This window comes from Alligator mississippiensis, chromosome 4 (assembly GCF_030867095.1).
Source record: "Alligator mississippiensis isolate rAllMis1 chromosome 4, rAllMis1, whole genome shotgun sequence".
Taxonomy (NCBI): domain Eukaryota; kingdom Metazoa; phylum Chordata; order Crocodylia; family Alligatoridae; genus Alligator; species Alligator mississippiensis.
The window spans coordinates 176,039,174-176,057,865 of record NC_081827.1 but is presented as its reverse complement, the minus strand read 5'-3'; the positions used below and the strand labels follow the sequence as shown (position 1 = coordinate 176,057,865).

General features: G+C 43.2%; 1 protein-coding gene across 2 annotated transcripts in view; it reads left to right on the top strand.

The window, feature by feature from the left end:
• Window positions 1–18,692, top strand: part of PTH2R (parathyroid hormone 2 receptor) — a 93,013-nt gene that overhangs the window by 50,099 nt on the left and 24,222 nt on the right. For both annotated transcript variants that reach the window (XM_019491965.2, XM_059727109.1), the window contains exons 6-8: window positions 2,384–2,570; window positions 3,472–3,625; window positions 15,690–15,750. In XM_019491965.2, the coding sequence (XP_019347510.1) occupies window positions 2,384–2,570; window positions 3,472–3,625; window positions 15,690–15,750 (402 nt within the window). The remainder of the gene's footprint in view (window positions 1–2,383; window positions 2,571–3,471; window positions 3,626–15,689; window positions 15,751–18,692) is intronic.

Here is an 18,692-nt window from a genome sequence, read left to right as displayed (position 1 = left end):
GAACAAACTGGCCCCAGGATTGACCCCTGGGGCACTCCACTTGATGCTGGCTGCCAACTAGACATCGAACAATTGATTACTACCTTTTGAGCCTGACAATCCAACCAGTTTTCTATCCACCTTACAGTCCATTCATCCAACCTGTACTTCCTTAGCGTGCTTGCAAGAATGTAGTGAGAGACCATATCAAAAACCTTGCTAAAGTCACGGTATATCATATCTACTGCCCTTCCCACCTCCACAGAGCCAGTTATCTCATCACAGAAGGCAATCAGGTTGGTCAGGAATGACTTGCCTTTGGTGAATCCATGCTGACTGTTCCTTATCATTTGTTCTCCAAGTGCTTAGAAATGGATTCCTTGAGGACCTGCTGCATGATTTTTCCAGGGACTGAGGTGAGGCAGACCAATCTGTAGTTCCTCAGATCCTCCTTCTTCCCTTTCTTAAAGATGGACACTATATTTGCCCTTTTCCAGTCATCTGGGACCTCTCCTGATCACCACAAGTTTTCAAAGATAATGGCCAGCAGCTCTGCAGTCACATCAGCCAACTGCCTCAGCACGCTCAGGTGCACTGCATCTGGCCCCTAATTTTTCTGCATAGTCCCTAACCTGTTCATTTGCCATTGTCAGCTGCTCACTTCTTCCCCACACTGTGATGCCAGGTGCAATAGCCTGAGGGCTGACCTTGCTTGTGAAGACTGAGGTAAAAAAGGCATTGAATACTTCTACCTTTTTCAAATCATCTGTCACTAGGTTGCCTCCACAATTCAGTAAGGGGCTCAAACTTTCCCTGATCTTCCTCTTGTTGCTGACATACTTGTAGAAACCCTTCTTGTTACCCTTCATGTCCCTTGCTAGCTAAAACTCCAATTGTGCTTTGGCCTTCCTGATTTCATCCCTACATGCCCAAGCAATACTCTTGTACTCCTCTTTAGTAGTTTGTCCACGTTTCCACTTGCTCAAGAACAGCAGCGTAGATATATCCTAAATTCTGTTGAAGTCCTACTTCCATTCCTAAAGTCCTTTTCAAAATCTGGCCTCTAGTGTATACAGAATCAGTCTTTGTGTTTATCACATTTGGGGGCTAGTGCAGGAGGTTTAGTGGATTATTTAAATGGCCTGTACAGAACACCTGACTCCAAAGTCTTTTGCAGCAATGCATGCTGACTGTAGATGTGACACAAGGTGCTGTTCATGTATTCATTCTTAGAACAACTTCATTCCTTGGAAGCACACACAAAAGGGCTAAAGTTTTACCTCTGTAAAATGAGCAAGAATACTGAGCTACTTCTGGTTCTTCACTAAAAGGATATTTCTCAGGTTTTACCTCAGGGGATATCAGTATTGGTATTGACTTTTCAAGGAGCATCCACTTTAATGATCTGTCTGAAGGATCTTAGCTATTGTGTGCTCCTGGCCAGGATATTTATCTTCCTCTTTTATTTAACTTTCTGTACTGATTTTTCAGTTAATGAAGAGCAACAAATTATAGGGTCTCTTACTTTGATAGCTGTGATAATGTCCTACTGTTTCCTTTTAAATACTAGGCCCAGTTCATTGGTGTGATTTCACTGAAGTCACATAGAGTTAGACTAAAGATAAAGTTGGTCCTTAGCATCAAATAAATGAGAGATGGGGTAACAAAGAAGCAGTTGGGAGTTAGGCACTCTACTCCCATTGAAATTTAGTGAAATCTGGACACTTCACTCCTCCTTTGAAAATTTCAGCTAAAATTGCCATTTTTATATAAAATATAAAATAGCAACTGAGCCTGGATTACAAAAGATCCAAACTGCTCCACAAGTCAGGATGAATCTGATCTGGAGTCTTTGTTTGCCGTAAAATGCAAATCAGAGTTTGGATCCAGGAATCAGAGTTGAACTGTCTTTAAAGCAAGCAATTTGCTTGATCTATGAAATGGTTACCAAAGGAGGATTAAACAAGCACTTCTCAACAAGCTCTGAAATCCAGTACATAGGGTTATGGGCCTATCTCTTCCCCTCTCTGTCATCTTTATTAGGCTACCGTGAATTAAATCATTAAACATCACCTGTTCTAGCCACTCACACAAGAGCCAGAAGGAAGTCTGATTTTATTACTTAACAGTGACCTTGGCAGGAGAGATTTGGCCCCAGATTCTGGTTTTATAGAAACCTGAAACTAATGGAATTTTTCTAATGAAATTCCAGTGAAAGCAGCTTAAAATAAATATGGTGAAATAAATAAAATTCCACTGCAGGGTTTGCAAACTTTGTTTCTAGCATAACTCCTACATAGTGATATAGTGACTCAGACTATGAATCCTGGCAGTATTTCCTCTTATCTTTTGCTGTCTAGGTGCAGAATGATGCCCTTCTCTAAATGTTCCTTTTCTTCCACAGGAGACTGCAGTGCACTCGGAATTACATCCACATGCACTTGTTTGTCTCTTTCATGCTAAGAGCTGTCAGCATCTTTATCAAAGACAAAGTAGTGCATACTCACATAGGAGTCAAAGAGCTGGATTCTCTGCTGACGAATGATCTCCGAAGTGTTGTAGTGGCACCTGCAATAGACAAGTCACAATATGTAAGCATTAGACCCAGTGGAAAACCGTTAGCCCATTAGCCAAGTATTTTCTGCATTAGGTTTTATATTTTGTTACAACCTATATCCCTTTTAGAATAACCAGTTGATACCAAGGAAGAGCAATTTTAAGGTATTAGGACAAATCCTCAGGTAGTTTATATGAGTGCTGGAAATCTGCTCCTGTTTATGTTATATATCTCTCGTGTTTATATTGAGGAGCAAAACTTTTCACAAGAACTTAAGTCTCATTTTCAAAAATAACATAAGCACTTAGCAGCCCATGTCCCACTGACTCTCAAGGAAACTTAGGCTTTTTTGGCCATCTTTTTTAAGGTGGTTTTTCAACCTAAAGAGCAAAACCTCATGGATTTTCAAAAGAACCTAGATACCCCTAGGACAGGGGTTTTCAACATTTTTGGGTCAGTGTACCTCCAATGGCCAGTCGAGAAGGCAGGAGTTCCTTGGTGGCCAGACGAGCAGTTGGCAAGTGTGCCGGCGGCACGGCAGCAGCAGAAGTGCCGGTGGCACAGTGGTGGTGGAAGTGCTGGCGGCGGCAGCACTTGCTGCCGAGTACCCCCTGAGGCCATCCCAAGTACCCCCAGGAGTACGCGTACCCCCAGCTTGAGGGCAGTGTGCATGGGAAGCTTGTACAGCGCCAGCCTTCAATACACCTGTTTCTGTGGGCTGTCACTAGTTGTTCACTTTCACACATTCTAATTCAATTAGAAAGAAAAAAGAAAAAAATGAGAACAGTCCATAAAGAAAAATGGAGAGCTGATGGCCTATAAATAAATGTCTAATACTAACAAGGCAGACTGCCAGGAATGGCCTTGATGGTTTTTAAAATTTGCTAAATTTAACTATATTGACTTATTACTATTTTACTTGGATTCTTTCACAGGTGGGATGCAAGATTACTGTTGTGATGTTTATTTACTTCTTGGCCACCAACTACTACTGGATCCTAGTTGAAGGCCTCTACCTACATAGCCTGATATTTGTGGCTTTCTTTTCGGATACCAAGTACCTGTGGGGCTTCATCTTGACAGGCTGGGGTAAGGTATATGGGCTTCTGTTATTCTTTTTATTTCTGATCAGGTTCATCGGATAGAGAAGATTCTGTCTTCTTGATATTCCCACCCACTGCTCTTTTTCAACACTTAGATTCATTAAAGATGATGACAAGAAGAACTTGTGTCCTTAAATACCTTATTTTCTATCAGCAATGACAGGACATCACTGCTGGGTTCCCTGATGAAGGATGGTTTTAGCAGTCAGTAGATTGGTTAGGACTTAGGAGGTCTGGGTACTCTAAGACATTCACTTCCTGTACATTCCTAAAGAAGTTACTTAACTTTTCCTTTCCCCACTGTGAAATGGGAATAATGACACATAAATGAAACCCTATCTTCCTGGGGTCTTGTGAGGGTAAATTGATTAATGTATCATATAACCAAGTAAAAAAAAAATAGATTAGACAAGCTTATAGAGGATAGAACCATCGCAGCTATTAAGTATAACTGTCAGGGATGTAACCTCAAGCTTAGGGCATCTTTAAACCTGTGACTGCTGGTAACTGGGTAAGTATAACAGGAAATTAAGTATTCTCCATGCCCTATTTCTTATGCTCTTCCCTTAAAAAGCATTCACTACTTGCTACTGTTGGAAATGGGATACTGGGCTAGATGGCCAATTGGACTGACACACTATGGCAATTTTTATCATTTTCTCATCAAATGCTTTACAAACTAGGCACATGTGATGATAACTACTATAAAATGCCCAGGAAAAAATTAAAGTACCAGATAATGTCCTCTCCTTACAGGTGAATCATCTATCCTCAAATTCCCCCACAAAGGGCACGTCTACATATTGCCCTATGCTGATGTTGTTACTGCACCATGTTTTAGTACTTCCTTTTGGAAATACTAAAGTACAGCACAGTAACTACCTGTGCTGTGCGCATGGTGCACGGTTAGTTCTAGCTGCTACTTCACTGTAGCAGCATGCTAAAATGGGGGAGGACACTGCTACAGCAAAGTAGCTGCCAGTCATGTACATTGCTATGTTGCTAGGATCACTACATTGGCCATAGCATGTCGTACAGTGATGTACCATGTTGCTATGGCGACACAGGGTGATGTGTAGATGTGCCCAAAATATTACAGTTGGTAATATTTGTCATGCTGTTACATATATCTGATAGTATAGTTCCCCATTGACATTTCATTCATAGTATTAAAGATAAAATAAAGTCTAACTATATTTAGGCTTTAGTCCTATCCTGCAAGCAGGGGTGTGCAAAGCTTCGGTCTCTGATTCGATTCAAAGAAGATTCTGCCCAATTCAGAGGCCAGACCACCAAATCCAAATCAAATCGGGAAACCAAAAAAACCCTCCGATATGGTCAAGGCAGTGCATGATGCCAACTTTGTTGGCATCTGCTGTGTGGCACACAAGTTCCACCTTTAGTCAGGGATGCCTTGGAGGGGGACAGGGCTGCCAGTGATGGTGCTGTCACTACCAGCCAGCTGACTTCAAAGTGCAGGAAGGTGGCAGGCTATTTCCACTGCACCATCAAAGAGGACAAGATGCTATGGGACAAACAGGCAGAGCTGAGCATCCCACAGCACAAAATCATGCAGGATGTGGAGACTCGGTGGAACTCCACATACTTGATGCTTGAAAGGCTGGTGGAGCAACAGAAGGCCATCCATGAGATAGCCTTGCTCAGGGAGTTTGGGCTCAGTGGCCCCCTTAACAAAGCAGAGTGGGATCCATCTCCCAGATCTTGGTGGTCCTCAAGTCATTCCTCAAGGCCACTGAGACCCTCAGCAGTGGTGATGCCCTCCTTAGCCAGGTGATCCCCATAGTGAGAGAGCTTGAGAATGAAATGGAGAAGTTCTAGGGAATCATTGTTCCTGGATGGGGCAGGCCGCTGTCACCAGAGGTGCAGGCCGCTGTCACCAGAGGTGCAGGCAGCGGCCTGCCCCAGGTGACAGCAGGTGAAGCAGCTGAAGGAGGGCATCAAAAAATGGCTGGATCCATTGTGGTCCAGTATGGTCCACGTGCTGGTGGGCATGTATGACCCAAGGGTCAAGGGGAGCATGTGCAGTACCAAAACCCTCGATCACTGGACAGAGGTGCTGGTGAACAGAGTCAGGGAGGCAGAAGGGCAGAGGTGAGGGGATGTGGAAGAGGGGGATCCACTTTCCCATGCCAGCACTCCCAGCACCAGCTAGTCTCCTCCGCACCAGCCACTGCCAATGTGGGCTAAGGGCATGGCTTCAATGTTGGGGTCCAGACGCACCAGGCCCCAGCCTCAGGCAGGTAGCGCCAAGGCTTCACTGGTTACCTATCTTGCCAAGGACATGGAGCCACTGGACGGCAACCTCTTGCCCTACTGGGCAACCCGCAGCCAGATGTGGCAGAATCTGGCCACAGTTGCCCGGCAACACCTGTCCTGTCCACTGACCAGCATTCCAAGCGAGAGGGTGTTCAGCATTGCTGGGGATGTTGTCACACCCCACCGCACCTCCTTGGATCCTGGTTTGGTGGAGCAGCTGGTGTTCCTGAAGGTGAATCTCCCACTGCTGGGGTTCCCCAAGCTCCACCTGCAGACAGAGGGAGTGCCACCCTCCTCACTCTGTCCGCACCTATTTCCATTTTTTTAAAATCATTTAATGCCCTGCTCTCAGAGCTGGAGGTGGCACTCACTACATCACCAACCAGCAGGGGAAGAACATGTCCCTGCTGAGCTCCTGTGCCAGGATGAACTTGGATGTATGGGCTGGACCTATGGGGAAGGAGGAGGCCCCAGGTCCTGGGCATGACCTAAAACTGCACCCAACCAGGATTGGGAGGCCTGGTGGGGCTGCCGGTGGTGCAGCAGCCCCCAAGAAATGCCAGGAACGAGGACCTCCCTGGTGAAAGGCAGATAGGAGGTACCTTATAACCTCCAGCCACTTCACGCATGCACAGTCCTGGCTGAGGAAAGCCTAGACCTGTAAGATCTTTGAGAGGCCTGAAGCTTGCTGACTGCAGTGGAGTTGTGAGGCTCCAGGTGAGCTTAGCTGCCTGGGATGTCATCTGTGAGGCATGGGCTTTTGGATTTAAAACCCTTAATCAGGCTGAGGAAGCATCTAGTTGGTGTGTGTGCGCTCTTCCTGGATGGAAGGAATAGTAAAGAAGCCAGAGGCTGGCATGCAATACAGGCAAGACAGCCAGTCAGTGAAAATGTAAATTGAGGTGTCAGGGGGTGAGAGATAGGCTGGTTGGTGGGGGTGAGGGGTTGGGGGGGGTGGTATGTAGCAGGTAAAACTGCAGAGGTACCTGAGGAGTCAGATGTCAGGTAGGTTGTAGTGTGTCATAAATCAAATGTCTATATTGAGTCCATGAGTTTCTGTACCTAGCAGGCTGATGAAGTGAAGTTCATAGGCTCATCCGTGAAAAGTGGTTTGTAAATTCCCTATGAAGATCAGGACTGAAAGACTGGAGACAGAGTGGTTTTCTTGTTAAAAATGTGCCCCCACAGGTAGTTGGGTATTCTTATCTGTAATAGATTCTGGCGCAGTTTGTGGGGGTACTGGAGATATGTTGACAGGTTTTGCATTTCTTGTCATGGCATGGTCTGGAGCATTCAGTGTCTTGGGCTGTAGGAACTTGGCTGCTGGTGAGGAGGTTAGCGAGGTTCGGTGCTTGTTTGAATTTACAAACCACTTTTCACAGATGAGCCTATGAACTTCACTTCCTCAGCCTCCTAGGTACAGAAACTCATGGACTCAATATAGACGCTGGATTTATGACATGCTACAACCTACCTGACATCTGACTCCCCAGGTAGCAGGTACCTCTCCACTTTTACCTGCTACATTCCCCTTCCACCCCTTCTCCCCACAGACTGTCTCTCACCCCCTGATGTCTCAGTTTACATTTTCACTGACTGGCTTTCCTGCCTGCATTGCATGCCAGCCTCTGGCTTCTTTACTATTGCTTCCATCCAGGAAGAGCACACACCCAACTGCAAATGCTCCCTCAGCCTGACGAAGGGTTTTTAAACCCGAAAGCTTTCAAAGAAGCATTTCTCCAACTATTCAGTTGGTCTAATAAAAGATATCAGATTGACCTAAGAACCTTGTCTGGGCTATGTCCTTAGATCAACACAGCTACAACCTACACCTCTTAACACACACAAATGACACAAGTTTTGCTTTCAGCAGTTTGAGGTGCAGTTTATTAAGTGCTGTTTATTAAGAAAGTGTGGGATCTCTGCTAAAGCTCATGGAACTGCTACTATAATGCTTTTCCCTCCCCCCCCCCCCGCCCCACAAGAACAGGAGGGAGCTATGTCCTCTTGTGGCAAATGGATAGATATAGTAATTAAATCAGTTTTTTTCCTTCATGAACAGCTAATATCCCATTGTTAGTTACTTCCTCATAAATTACTTCTTACTGTCAATAGCCTTTTTATTAGCAGATCATTTTTTTACAGCAGTGGACACATTACATGTCTGTGCCATGAAATCACTTATAATTGAACATCCCTATGTTTTAATCACAGTAATGCTCACTTCCCAGTTGGCATTGCAGGGGAAAATATTGAAATGAGCACTTGACACTTTCTGGTTGCTATGCCAACTCTGTTTGGCACATCCTCCACTTAACTGCTATGTTTATTTTTTTCACAAGTTGCAAATTTTTGTAAAGAATGTAGGAAATAACATGGTGCGAGTGGTAGCCATCTTTCATTATGGGAAATATGCTTCATTTTTTAGGTCTTGGACTGGAGTTGGTGGGGGTGTAGGAAATAAGCAGACAAGTTTGCATGGTTAGGAATGGATGGGTATAGGTGAGGATGTGGGTTTAGGTTACAAAGGGCTCGGAGATATGGGCTCTGTTCAGGATATTAGGTTGATCCAAATGCATTCTTCAGGCCAGATTCTCCTCCTCAAAAGAAGAGCAACTTTGCTGGGGTCAAACCAATACAAATCAGAGTGAGCTCAGACCCCTGGGGATTTTTATTCAGATCTTCATGCGATTTTTGATTAATTAGAACACATATTCTCAATCTTTCTTCTTGTGAGATCAGCCACCAGACTGCAACATTAGTCAAAGATTAACTCCCTTTCTGCTCTGTTTTTTACAACATGAGTAGAAAAGTGGCATATTCCTTTAGACCTTCTCCACAGCACAGTAAATGCTAAGGCAAAATGAGCATGTACCAGGTGTTGCTCAAGAGATCTATGTAACCTTCTGTGACCAGGTAGTAGAAAACAGTTTGCTCCTTCCATGCTTCTCCCCTCCCTTTCCATGTATTATTCATGAAAGTAAACAAGTTACTCATCTTACTTATATACTGAGTATCGATCCCCATTAGTAAGTTAGCCAAGGTAAGCTCCACTAATAAGAACACCATTCTATTAAAATGGAATTAGCTATTTATGCCCTGTTCCTCTCTGACCTGAATGCTTTAGTTTTCTCATCTTCCAGTATGATGTGAAATACCTCACAGAATGTTTCATTCATATAAAACCCATTTTATAGTATGAGTTGTACTCTGATGTGTAATTCTAATGGCCTATGGCAATTAAAATTTAGTATGCAGTGGCTCATCCTCTTGATTACTGCTAAAATGGAGTGGTTTCTGTTGAATGGAGTACCCCAAGCCATGCAAGTGAAATGGCATACGTTTTATTAATGAGCCAGAGTTAACCAGTGCAACTCTGATCATAGAAAGATGTGAGAAAGCAATACCGAATATCTACCATCTGCAGTACTGACAGCATTCTTTGGGGGTGACATTAGGAGCAGGCAAGACAGACTGGCATTTTCCCAAGGTATCACGTAGCTGTCATCCTGGTGTTCCATCTTCCCAACAATAGTATTCTGGGAAGCATCATTTAAATCCTATTATGCCCACATCATATTTGTATTGGGGCATCCTCTTTTCCTTATCTTGCCTTCCAAAACCCTGTTACCCTTTGGGTCATCACTTTTCATAAATTGATTGCTCAATTTACTTTATGATCATTAGTGTTTGTGTCAGTTAGTTGTCAGGCATTGTTGCAGTTAATACCTCTTACTATAAGCTAATATATTTGTTAATACCAGTACCCCAAATTTCCAAAATTCTGTTGTGGTTTTCTGCTATACCTAATCAGCTAACTTATATTGCTTGTTTACTGTTTATCTTATTAAAAGTAGCCACTTATGTCAAACAGTATTTTGGCCTCAGTCCCATGTTGACCTTCTCCAGTACAAGTCTTGATCCTGCTGGTTCATTTCTAACATTTCAGCAAAGGTTATAAAGGTTATTCTACCTATGCCTATATCCATAAGAAAGTTTTAAGCAGGTAGTAGCATCCAAAAATAATGGATAAATTAAAATCTTTGAAGCATGCTTTATTCTATCAATAGCCCAGAGTGGTGGAATAGACCGATAAGAAAGCCTGCAATAAGAATCTATTGCATTAAGGTCAGATTTCGAGTTCCTTATTCACACTGAATATAGGGATGGTCAATAATTTTCCAGGGTGTTGTATAGGTTGCAGGTTCCTGATGTCCCCTCCCCACCCCCATGAACCTGTGCTATGCTGGATTCCAGTACTAGATTGTTCACTGCACTGAGCCATTTACATTCACTTACCGCATATCCAAGGCAATTTGAGTTCTCACTGATTTTAAGATTTCTTTCCATCGCTCAGTATTGTTGAGGTTAAAATGTACATGCCTAATCAAGACCTGCCTCCCCCTGTCTCCCATCCAAAAGCCAGAGATTTATGTAAGAAGCTGACAAATAGGATGGCACTGCTGGCTTAGTGGAGATACAGTAGAAGGCTAGGAACCAGGTATGAAGAGTCATTAAGGTGAGTTATGAAAGTTGACTCTTTCTTTTCTCATCCCTACCTACGCTGTCCTGATTGAGATCCCCCTATCTCCTTATGCTGCTAGTGAGCTGATGGTCTTATGTTCCCATGCCATCACTTTGCCCTACATGGCTTCAGCACACAGCTTCTTTGGACTTCACAGTCACCTAAGTGACTCTCCATAGTCACCTAAGTAATCTCTGCTGGGCTTCTGCTGTTGCACTTTTGCATCTGTTAACTATCATGATCTACAAGGGGTAGCAATCAGGAGGGGAAGCCAGGCACAGCAAGGAGCTGCTAGAGAAACAGGCTGATATTCACAAAAGGATGGGCTGGACTGGGACTGGCTTCTCCAGTGGAACCTGGCCTTCTCTGAATCTATCAAAAACTCCCTTTCTCCAAGTATGAGTGCCCCCTAAGATACAAGTACAGCACATTCTGAAACTTCTTTGAGAGCTCAGCTAGTCCCAATGCTGGTCCACTCTTTGGGATTAGCTAGTGTCTCGTGTTCCTATTCTATGCAGCAGCACTATACACCAACCCATTTCCCCCTATGGATCATAGCCTCAGCTGCGTATGTTGGAACAAGTCTACTTAAGTAAATTACAGCAGCTGAAGACCTGACCCTTAATATAGCAATTGCTTTGAATTAATGTATTGTGCCTACAGAAGTTCCCTTCCTTTAACCAACTGTTCATGCTCATAGGGACGTTACATTTACTTCCGATTTTTCTTTCCAAATCCTCTATGATCTGACATCTCTGTGACCCAAATTATATGAAGTGGGTGAGAGTGTGTGCATTCTTTCAGTGACGTGATTTATTGGCCTCATTAAAACATAGTGTTAGCTTGAATACTGCCTGCTTTATTCTTCACATCCATATCACAATTCTCAGTTGCATTTTAAGGCCTATACAGCTTGAAAAAAATTTGAAGTACTCTTGTTTACAGTGTGGGGAGGTGATGTGTGGCATGGGTGAGGGAGTCACTTGCCCTATGTCTTTCAGTTAATGATAAAACTGGATAAAACAGGAGCAGAGCCTGGTCTTTGGGGAAACTTTTAAACATTATAAGTATGTAAAACACATGGGTGTGGAAATTCTTTCAGCCCCTCTTGCAGCTTGGGAATGTTAACTAGCATTGGTTAATACAGTTTTTGTGGCAAAGGGAACCATAAGAGTAGGATTTCCGCTGATATCAATCCTTGCAGCTTTATTTCCTTCAAGAGCACTTTACTGTTTTATACTACCTGAAAATATTGACTTCAGTGTTATTCAAGCGAATTCTGTGTTTTTTCCTTACTCTGCTTTTTTCCTTCATTCTAACCAGATATTAATTTCTTCCTCTCTTCCTTTCTTTTTATTCTCCCATTCTTTCATTCTGCAGTCTACCCTTTTTGCCTCATAAGCCTCCTTCTTGATATTCAAGGTTATCACTTAAAGCAACGGGGGCTGACCTTTTCATCAAATTACACCCATGCCCTCCCCAAGTGCTACTATGATCCCCTGCCCCTGCCCCATCTGCTGCTCTGCTTTCTGCCCCCAGTCTTGTACTCCCTGCCTGAACTACTACCCTGCTTTCTGCTTCCTTCCCTATGCTTCCTGTCTGACTTGCTGCTTTGACTTCTGCTTCCTGCCCTGTGCTGCCTGTCCCCTCCCCAATCTGTTGTGTGCCAAATGTAGATGCTGCCCGTGTCACTTATGTCACCCATGCCCCAGGCTGGCTGGCCATCCCTGACTTACAGAGAATACATTCAAACAATGGAAACACATGTTGCAAGGACTAGTATTCAGTCTTCTATCCCTTTCTGAATAGATCTGCCCTTTCCCCACCACTCTCCATAGACTGTAGGATTTGGCCTAACCAGCTATAATCCACCAGATACAAAGGATCATACAAGCAGTTGCAAGAATTAAAGTGAGACTACACAGGATGCTAAGGAGATACTATGTGGAATATTAAGACTTTTGTTGAGGAATGCTTTTCCATTTTTAGGTTCTGTAATCTTATAAAATAGGGCTGTCTAACGTATTTGGCCCCGCAGATCAGATCCAACCCTCAGTTCTTGCTGTTGCTGCTAACCCCCCACCCCTTCCCCCTGGCAACAATTTGAGTTGCCAGCAGCAGTGACTAAAGACTCACAAATCAGTGGTGGGCAAGGGGGTGGGAAGGGAAGCAATGCTGGCATTCATCTGCCGGGTTCCACAGCTGAACCAGTGCAATGGCTCTAGCAACCGCACTAACAAGCCCTGTGGGCTGCAATTTAATCCACTAATTGGACAACTCTGTTACAAATGATGCTTTGCCAGCACCCCCTTCCCCCCCTTTTTAATGTGAATTCAGTACTTTATCTTGAACTTACCTAGCTGACTACTTAGAACACATCTGAGTCAGTGTGCAAGGTCACCTGAACACACAATGTCATTTCCATTAACTGGAGCAGGGGGAGTAGCAAGCTATCTTAAACCACTGCAATTATCATTAAAATTCCATCATGTCCATTAGGTCTTGCAGACTTGTAGCTCCCACAAATATTTCTCAAAAATCAGAGCTGCTCTGCATGTTTCATCTTCTAAATCAGAACTGTTTGATCAAATATAATCTAAAAATAGAAATATATTTTAAATATGTTTAAAAACTACCAGACTTAGAATCGTAGAAAATTAGTGTTGGAAAGGACCTCAGGAGGTCATCTAATCCAACCCCCTGCTCAAAGCACACAAAAGCTTTTGAGATAGATAAACATCTATATTGATATCTATATAGAGATATAGATATCGATATAGAGATATCAATATAAATGTTTATCTATCGATATCTATATCTCTATATAGATATCAATATAGATGTTTATCTATCTCAAAAGCTTTTGTGTGCTTTGAGCAGGGGGTTGGATTAGATGACCTCCTGAGGTCCTTTCCAACACTAATTTTCTACGATTCTAAGTTTATAGATATATATATATAATATAGGCAACCATTAATCCTCTGGATCATGGTATACATTTAACAGGTCTAGTCATGGGCCTGATAAATCCACTTGTATGGAGTCCTGTGACCATCACACGAAGACCTCAAATATGCATAGGCAAGAGTATGGAGGAGTAGAGGCTGCCCAAGACCTACCATCCTCACTTTAGACTATTGATACAGAATCCAAAGGCCAGATCAAGTCCAGATATTCAGTGCCTCAGTGGTTGTAGCTTCTGCTAGAGAGCAACAGATTTGATCTGCTGCTGCCTAACTGCTGACTGCCTAATTCCTCAGTGAGAGCATGTTTCTGTGAGGGTGAATTCCTTTAGCCTTTCTCCAACCAAGGATTACCAATGAGGCAGTGGGTGCTAGGCTTTCGAGATACCCTGTACTTGCCTTACTCTGGAGGTTGCAACATTGTGGTATTTTATAGGAGCCACCCCACCACCATTACCCCCTTCCCTCCCCTCACACTTTGATTAGTCTATAAAGTGAAACTCTACCCTGCTTCTACTCAAAGAAAAATGCTAAGGTAACATATGCTAAACCATGTTTTCTCAAATTGCTGTCCACATGTGGTACTTGTTGTTTTTTTAACCAGTTAGGAGCAGACACAAAGCCTGATGGTCACAGGGAGGGCCTCCACTGGCTCCAGTGAGTTTTAGATCAGGTTCCCTAGAGAATAGCTATTCTATTTTCATGGCAATCCTGAGAGTACCATCAAAGACATGCCCCAACCATTGCTCCAATTCAGTGTATGCCAAACTCCAAAAGTGAGGCAGTTTGGTCCTCCACATACCAAGAGACACTCTCAGGTTCTCTGCCCTGGGCATGTTCTTTGATACATATCCATTTCCTCATATCCATGCTGAATCAGATATTCATGGGCTTTGGAAAGTAGGAGGAGGTCAGCTAGATATGTGGCTCAACAGTGCTCTAAGACTTGCCACTGATGCAACACAGATGTGCACCTGTGCAAAGGTGAAGCCAGAAGCGTTTTCCAGAAATGTTTGTTTAAAAAAAAGAAAAAAAAAGAATATTACTATGGAGGAGGAGAAGGATTTATTTCCCAGATCCCTCCAGCAGGGTGTTGCTCTAGACCACCCTGGCTTTGTCTGGTCTTGCCAAGTGTTCCCTGAAGCCAGCCCAGGCATGGCTTCTAGAGTAGGAGGGGAGCCCCAACTCCTTACAACTCTAAAGGACACTTTTGGCTTTTTGGTCCCTGACCATCCTTGGCTTTCTGTCATCCTGCCTCAGGGAACTTCATTCTAGTGCAGCTCTCAGGAGAAAGGCTTTTACCTCTTAATAGGGAGAAATGTACCCTGAAGTTTCAAGCACTGAAACAACTAGCTCCTCTTTAACAAAAGCATTTACTGGGGAAAAGACCACTCAGCCTGAGTTTTATACCCTCTCCAAAGGGCGAAGCAATCCCTTTGCCCTCATTCCAGCCTGCCCAGCCTTGAACACTCCAAAGTTACTTAGCCATTCCCTCTCCAATCCCCAAAGCTGCATGGCATGGTGCTCTCTTCAGATTCACACCCACCAGCAGACACTCCGTTTGTTCACCTTGTCCTGTCCCTTGTCATATTTAGCTGCTTCAGCTGCCCTAAAGCCCCCTGCCTGTCACCAGAAATCCCTGAGCAGAGATAGTAGTTAGCCATGTTAGTCTGAAGTCAGGCAGAAAACAGGGTAGATATATCATTTATCTATATACCCTTCATGCCTGCTCCTCCATGGTTCTCTGGTAAGACAGCCAGAAGTTGCCAGATGTATGGCTAGCTTTTCTTTAGAAAGATGTTTGTTCATGTGGAACTAGGTTCAAGCTACCAGTTCATTTCACACATACCTGCAAATCACTGTAAAACTTTAAATCACTTTCAAGATGAGCTGGGTTCTTACATTGGTGAAACCTCAGAAGCTTTTGGTTCATGCTGTATGATAAATATGGAGTCAGAAGGCCAGAACCTCATTGGCATTACTGATTTACATCAGCAGGATATAGGAATTGGTATGTGCAGTCAACATTTCTAGACTTTCAGCTTTAACTGCAATTGGTTGAATTCTGACCAAACCTTTCTGATTTTAAAATACTGATTTTTTTTTCATGCTCACTCAAAGTTCTTGTACAGCTCTGAGTTTCCTGATAATAAGAACTTTATTTTTCTCCAACTCACTCATTTACAAATATTTAACTTTCCCTTAGGGTAAGAAACTGCACATCCTGTTCTGTTCCAAAGTGAATCTATTCTAACAGATCTGAATTGATTTTTCCCAATGTGTAGGATTTCCAGCTGTCTTTGTCATGGCCTGGGCTGTGGTCCGTGCAGTACTGGCAGACGCAAGGTAAGTGGGAAAGAGGAAGAAGTCGTTTGGATCTTCTGTTTATGAAAGCAGGCAGATTTTTTTTTCAGTCTTTCCATTCCTGTACTTTCCATATATTACCTGCTCCCTTTCTTACCTCCAGACAAAGGGTGGTCTTAATCGGAAAAAAATATATGTTCTCTATCAGAATGCTTGCCTTAATGGTATAAACTTTTACGTAAAAGATCAGAGAAGGTGAGAAAAATAATAGGCCAGACCCTCATCTGATGCAATTCAGCATCATTTCATACCTATTGTAGAAAATAATAAACTGAGTAATCCTGGTTGTCTGTATCTTCATTTTCCACCTTGGAAACTAAAGAAAGAATGATGTAATAATGATCATAGATATCTATCCTTTATCTGTCCCAAAAGGATTAAATGTCCAGAGCATGCTTTCTAGACCTCAGGAGGCAATAAATCATGTGATGGGGACTCTGTGCTGTTATAAATGTGTTCCTTTTGATGCTTGCATTCTAAAAGATTTGAAATTTTACTTGGCAGTGAGCATTACTATTGCTGTGTGAGCAATCAATGCATGCAGTTGAAGCACTGAAAAATGGAACATTGTTTCTCCTCTGGAACTTTTTCTTTTAAATAAGTTTCACCATCCGTGAGAAAGAGCATTGGATCAGCCAATGTTCAAATGTTTCCTCTTTCTCTTAGCCTTTATGCTTCATGAGCGGTTTGACATGGTGTTAGCTCAGAAGTAAATGCTGATTGGCAGATACACTGTGACAGTGTAATTTGCTAGATGGAAATTTTATGTTTTGGGGAAAGAGAAGAACTTATGTGACAGGCTGTTTATACAAACAAACGGTATCTGCTTGAAATTGTTCCTCTGTTTGTAGAGTTTATAAGTGTCATGGATGGATTGCTGGGGAGAGAAACCGGTGAGATCAAACCTGTATGAAAAATACAATTTATCACATGGTTCTTTTTTTTTTTAAAGGGCAAACACCAAATCTAGGTGTACTATTGAGCTAGTGTGGTTAAGGAACACTGTTTTTTAAGGCAATAGCACATGAGAGAGAGAAGTGGCTAGTGCCTACTCCTGCATTCTTTTGACTCTCCAGGTCAAATGACCAGGTACTCATTTAGAGATGGCATGATTGGGGCAGATTTCAGCCTGAAAGGCTTAAAATCACATCTCTGGACCTAGTGAGAAGCTTTAATCTTTTTATCACCATGACCTTTTCTGTTGTAGTGAATGCTGTAAGCCAGTGGTGCTCAGGGTTTTGTCCCCATGGGCCAAATGAATGGCACAGAGCCAGTCTGTGGGCTGGATTGGGCCCTGCGCTGCCCTCACACTGGGATCTGGCTCCTGGGACCCTGCACCACCTCCACCTGGCTGGGACCCAACTCTAGGGGCCTTGTGCCTCTCCTACCCACTTGGGATCTGGCTCCAGGGTCCCCACAGCTCTCCTGCCCAGCTCCCATGTGCCAGGCTTGGGCCCTGTGTGCCCAGTTTAGCATGAAGGGCCACAGCCAACAAGGATCTCCACAGATCCATGAAGAACCCCACAGGCCTGATGGCACAGCACTGGCCCACAAGTTCAGGGTTGAAAAGCCCTGGTATAAGCAGTTAATAGACATGCCATTATTCCAGGGTCTCACTGTTTGCATCATTATGGGCATAAAATGTTTTTCTCCTCCTGCAGCCATAATTTAATTTCTGTATTAATTATGGATTTTTTTGCTTTGACAAATGTCAGTATTTCAAAAAAAGTTTTAGGGGTGATTGGGGCTACTGGAACAGCCTGAACTAGATTAAGGTTAGGGGAAGGCTAAAGAACAGGCAAGGTTTGGGGCTGTGTTTATGGTTGCAGCCGGTAGGGCTCCCCAAGCTAGGTGTAGTGCAGAGGTAGGAAGGGCTCTACAGCTTAGTGGAGTGAGGGTGGATTATAGTACTCTCCTTATTAGGGTTAGAATTGCAGGGGCACAGTTGTAGGGCCCCAGAATACAGCACTCCAGCTAGTCTTTGTCCAGCATGACTCATAGGGCACACCTAAATTTAACGTGCATTAGCTTAATGCACATTAAGTGGGTTTAGGCAGGTGTCTACAGCTGCAGGAATTAAAGCACATTAATGCTGTGTGTGTGGACTGACTTGGGACTAAAGTTAGTCCCTAGTCAGTCCATACACACAGCATTAATGCACTGTAATGTGCCTACATGCGTGTTAATGCACTTTAACTATTCACCATTCTAATGCGTGTTAAGGACACGCACATGTAGATGCTTAGGCTAATGCACATTTTAAAGCATCACATGTAGATGTGCCCATAGAGTATTACTGCAATGATGTAACTTTAGATTTTCTAAGTTGGAAAGGGATCTCCAGGACAGACAGACTAGAGATGACCTAAAACAACCTTTACCTCACCCTCTCCTCAGCTGCATCAAGTGTGAGGTGACTAATGTGAAAGATCATGGCTAAGGAAAGGCATAAGTACTTGGAAGTAAAGGGCAGCTGCTGCTTATATGCTGAAGACTCATCTGAGGCTTTTAAGTGAAGATCCTGAGAAGAGGTCCCCATGTAATTCTCCCCCTACTGCAAACTGCTAATACTGTTATCTTCTCTCTCAGTTACTGGGCTGCTGTTTTACAAGAGCCCAAGCATTAAGAGTGCCACTTGCTTTGAAGAAATGCCTTTGAAACTTGACTCAGACCCAACTGTCAGAGATATATTAAAAAAAATAGTTAGACCTGATTTCTAGTTCCTAGAAATAAGCTGATTTGAGCACCTAGTTTCTGTGCACCACTTTAAATACAAGGAAAATAAAAATAATATATTTTATTACCAAATTACATTCTTATTTCAGTGCAGGGACCTTTGAATTGTTGGGTCAAAAAAAGTTCAAACTTCAGTGCTTTGAAGTCCATACTCAGGCACTTATTTAAGTGATCTATTCATTCAGTGA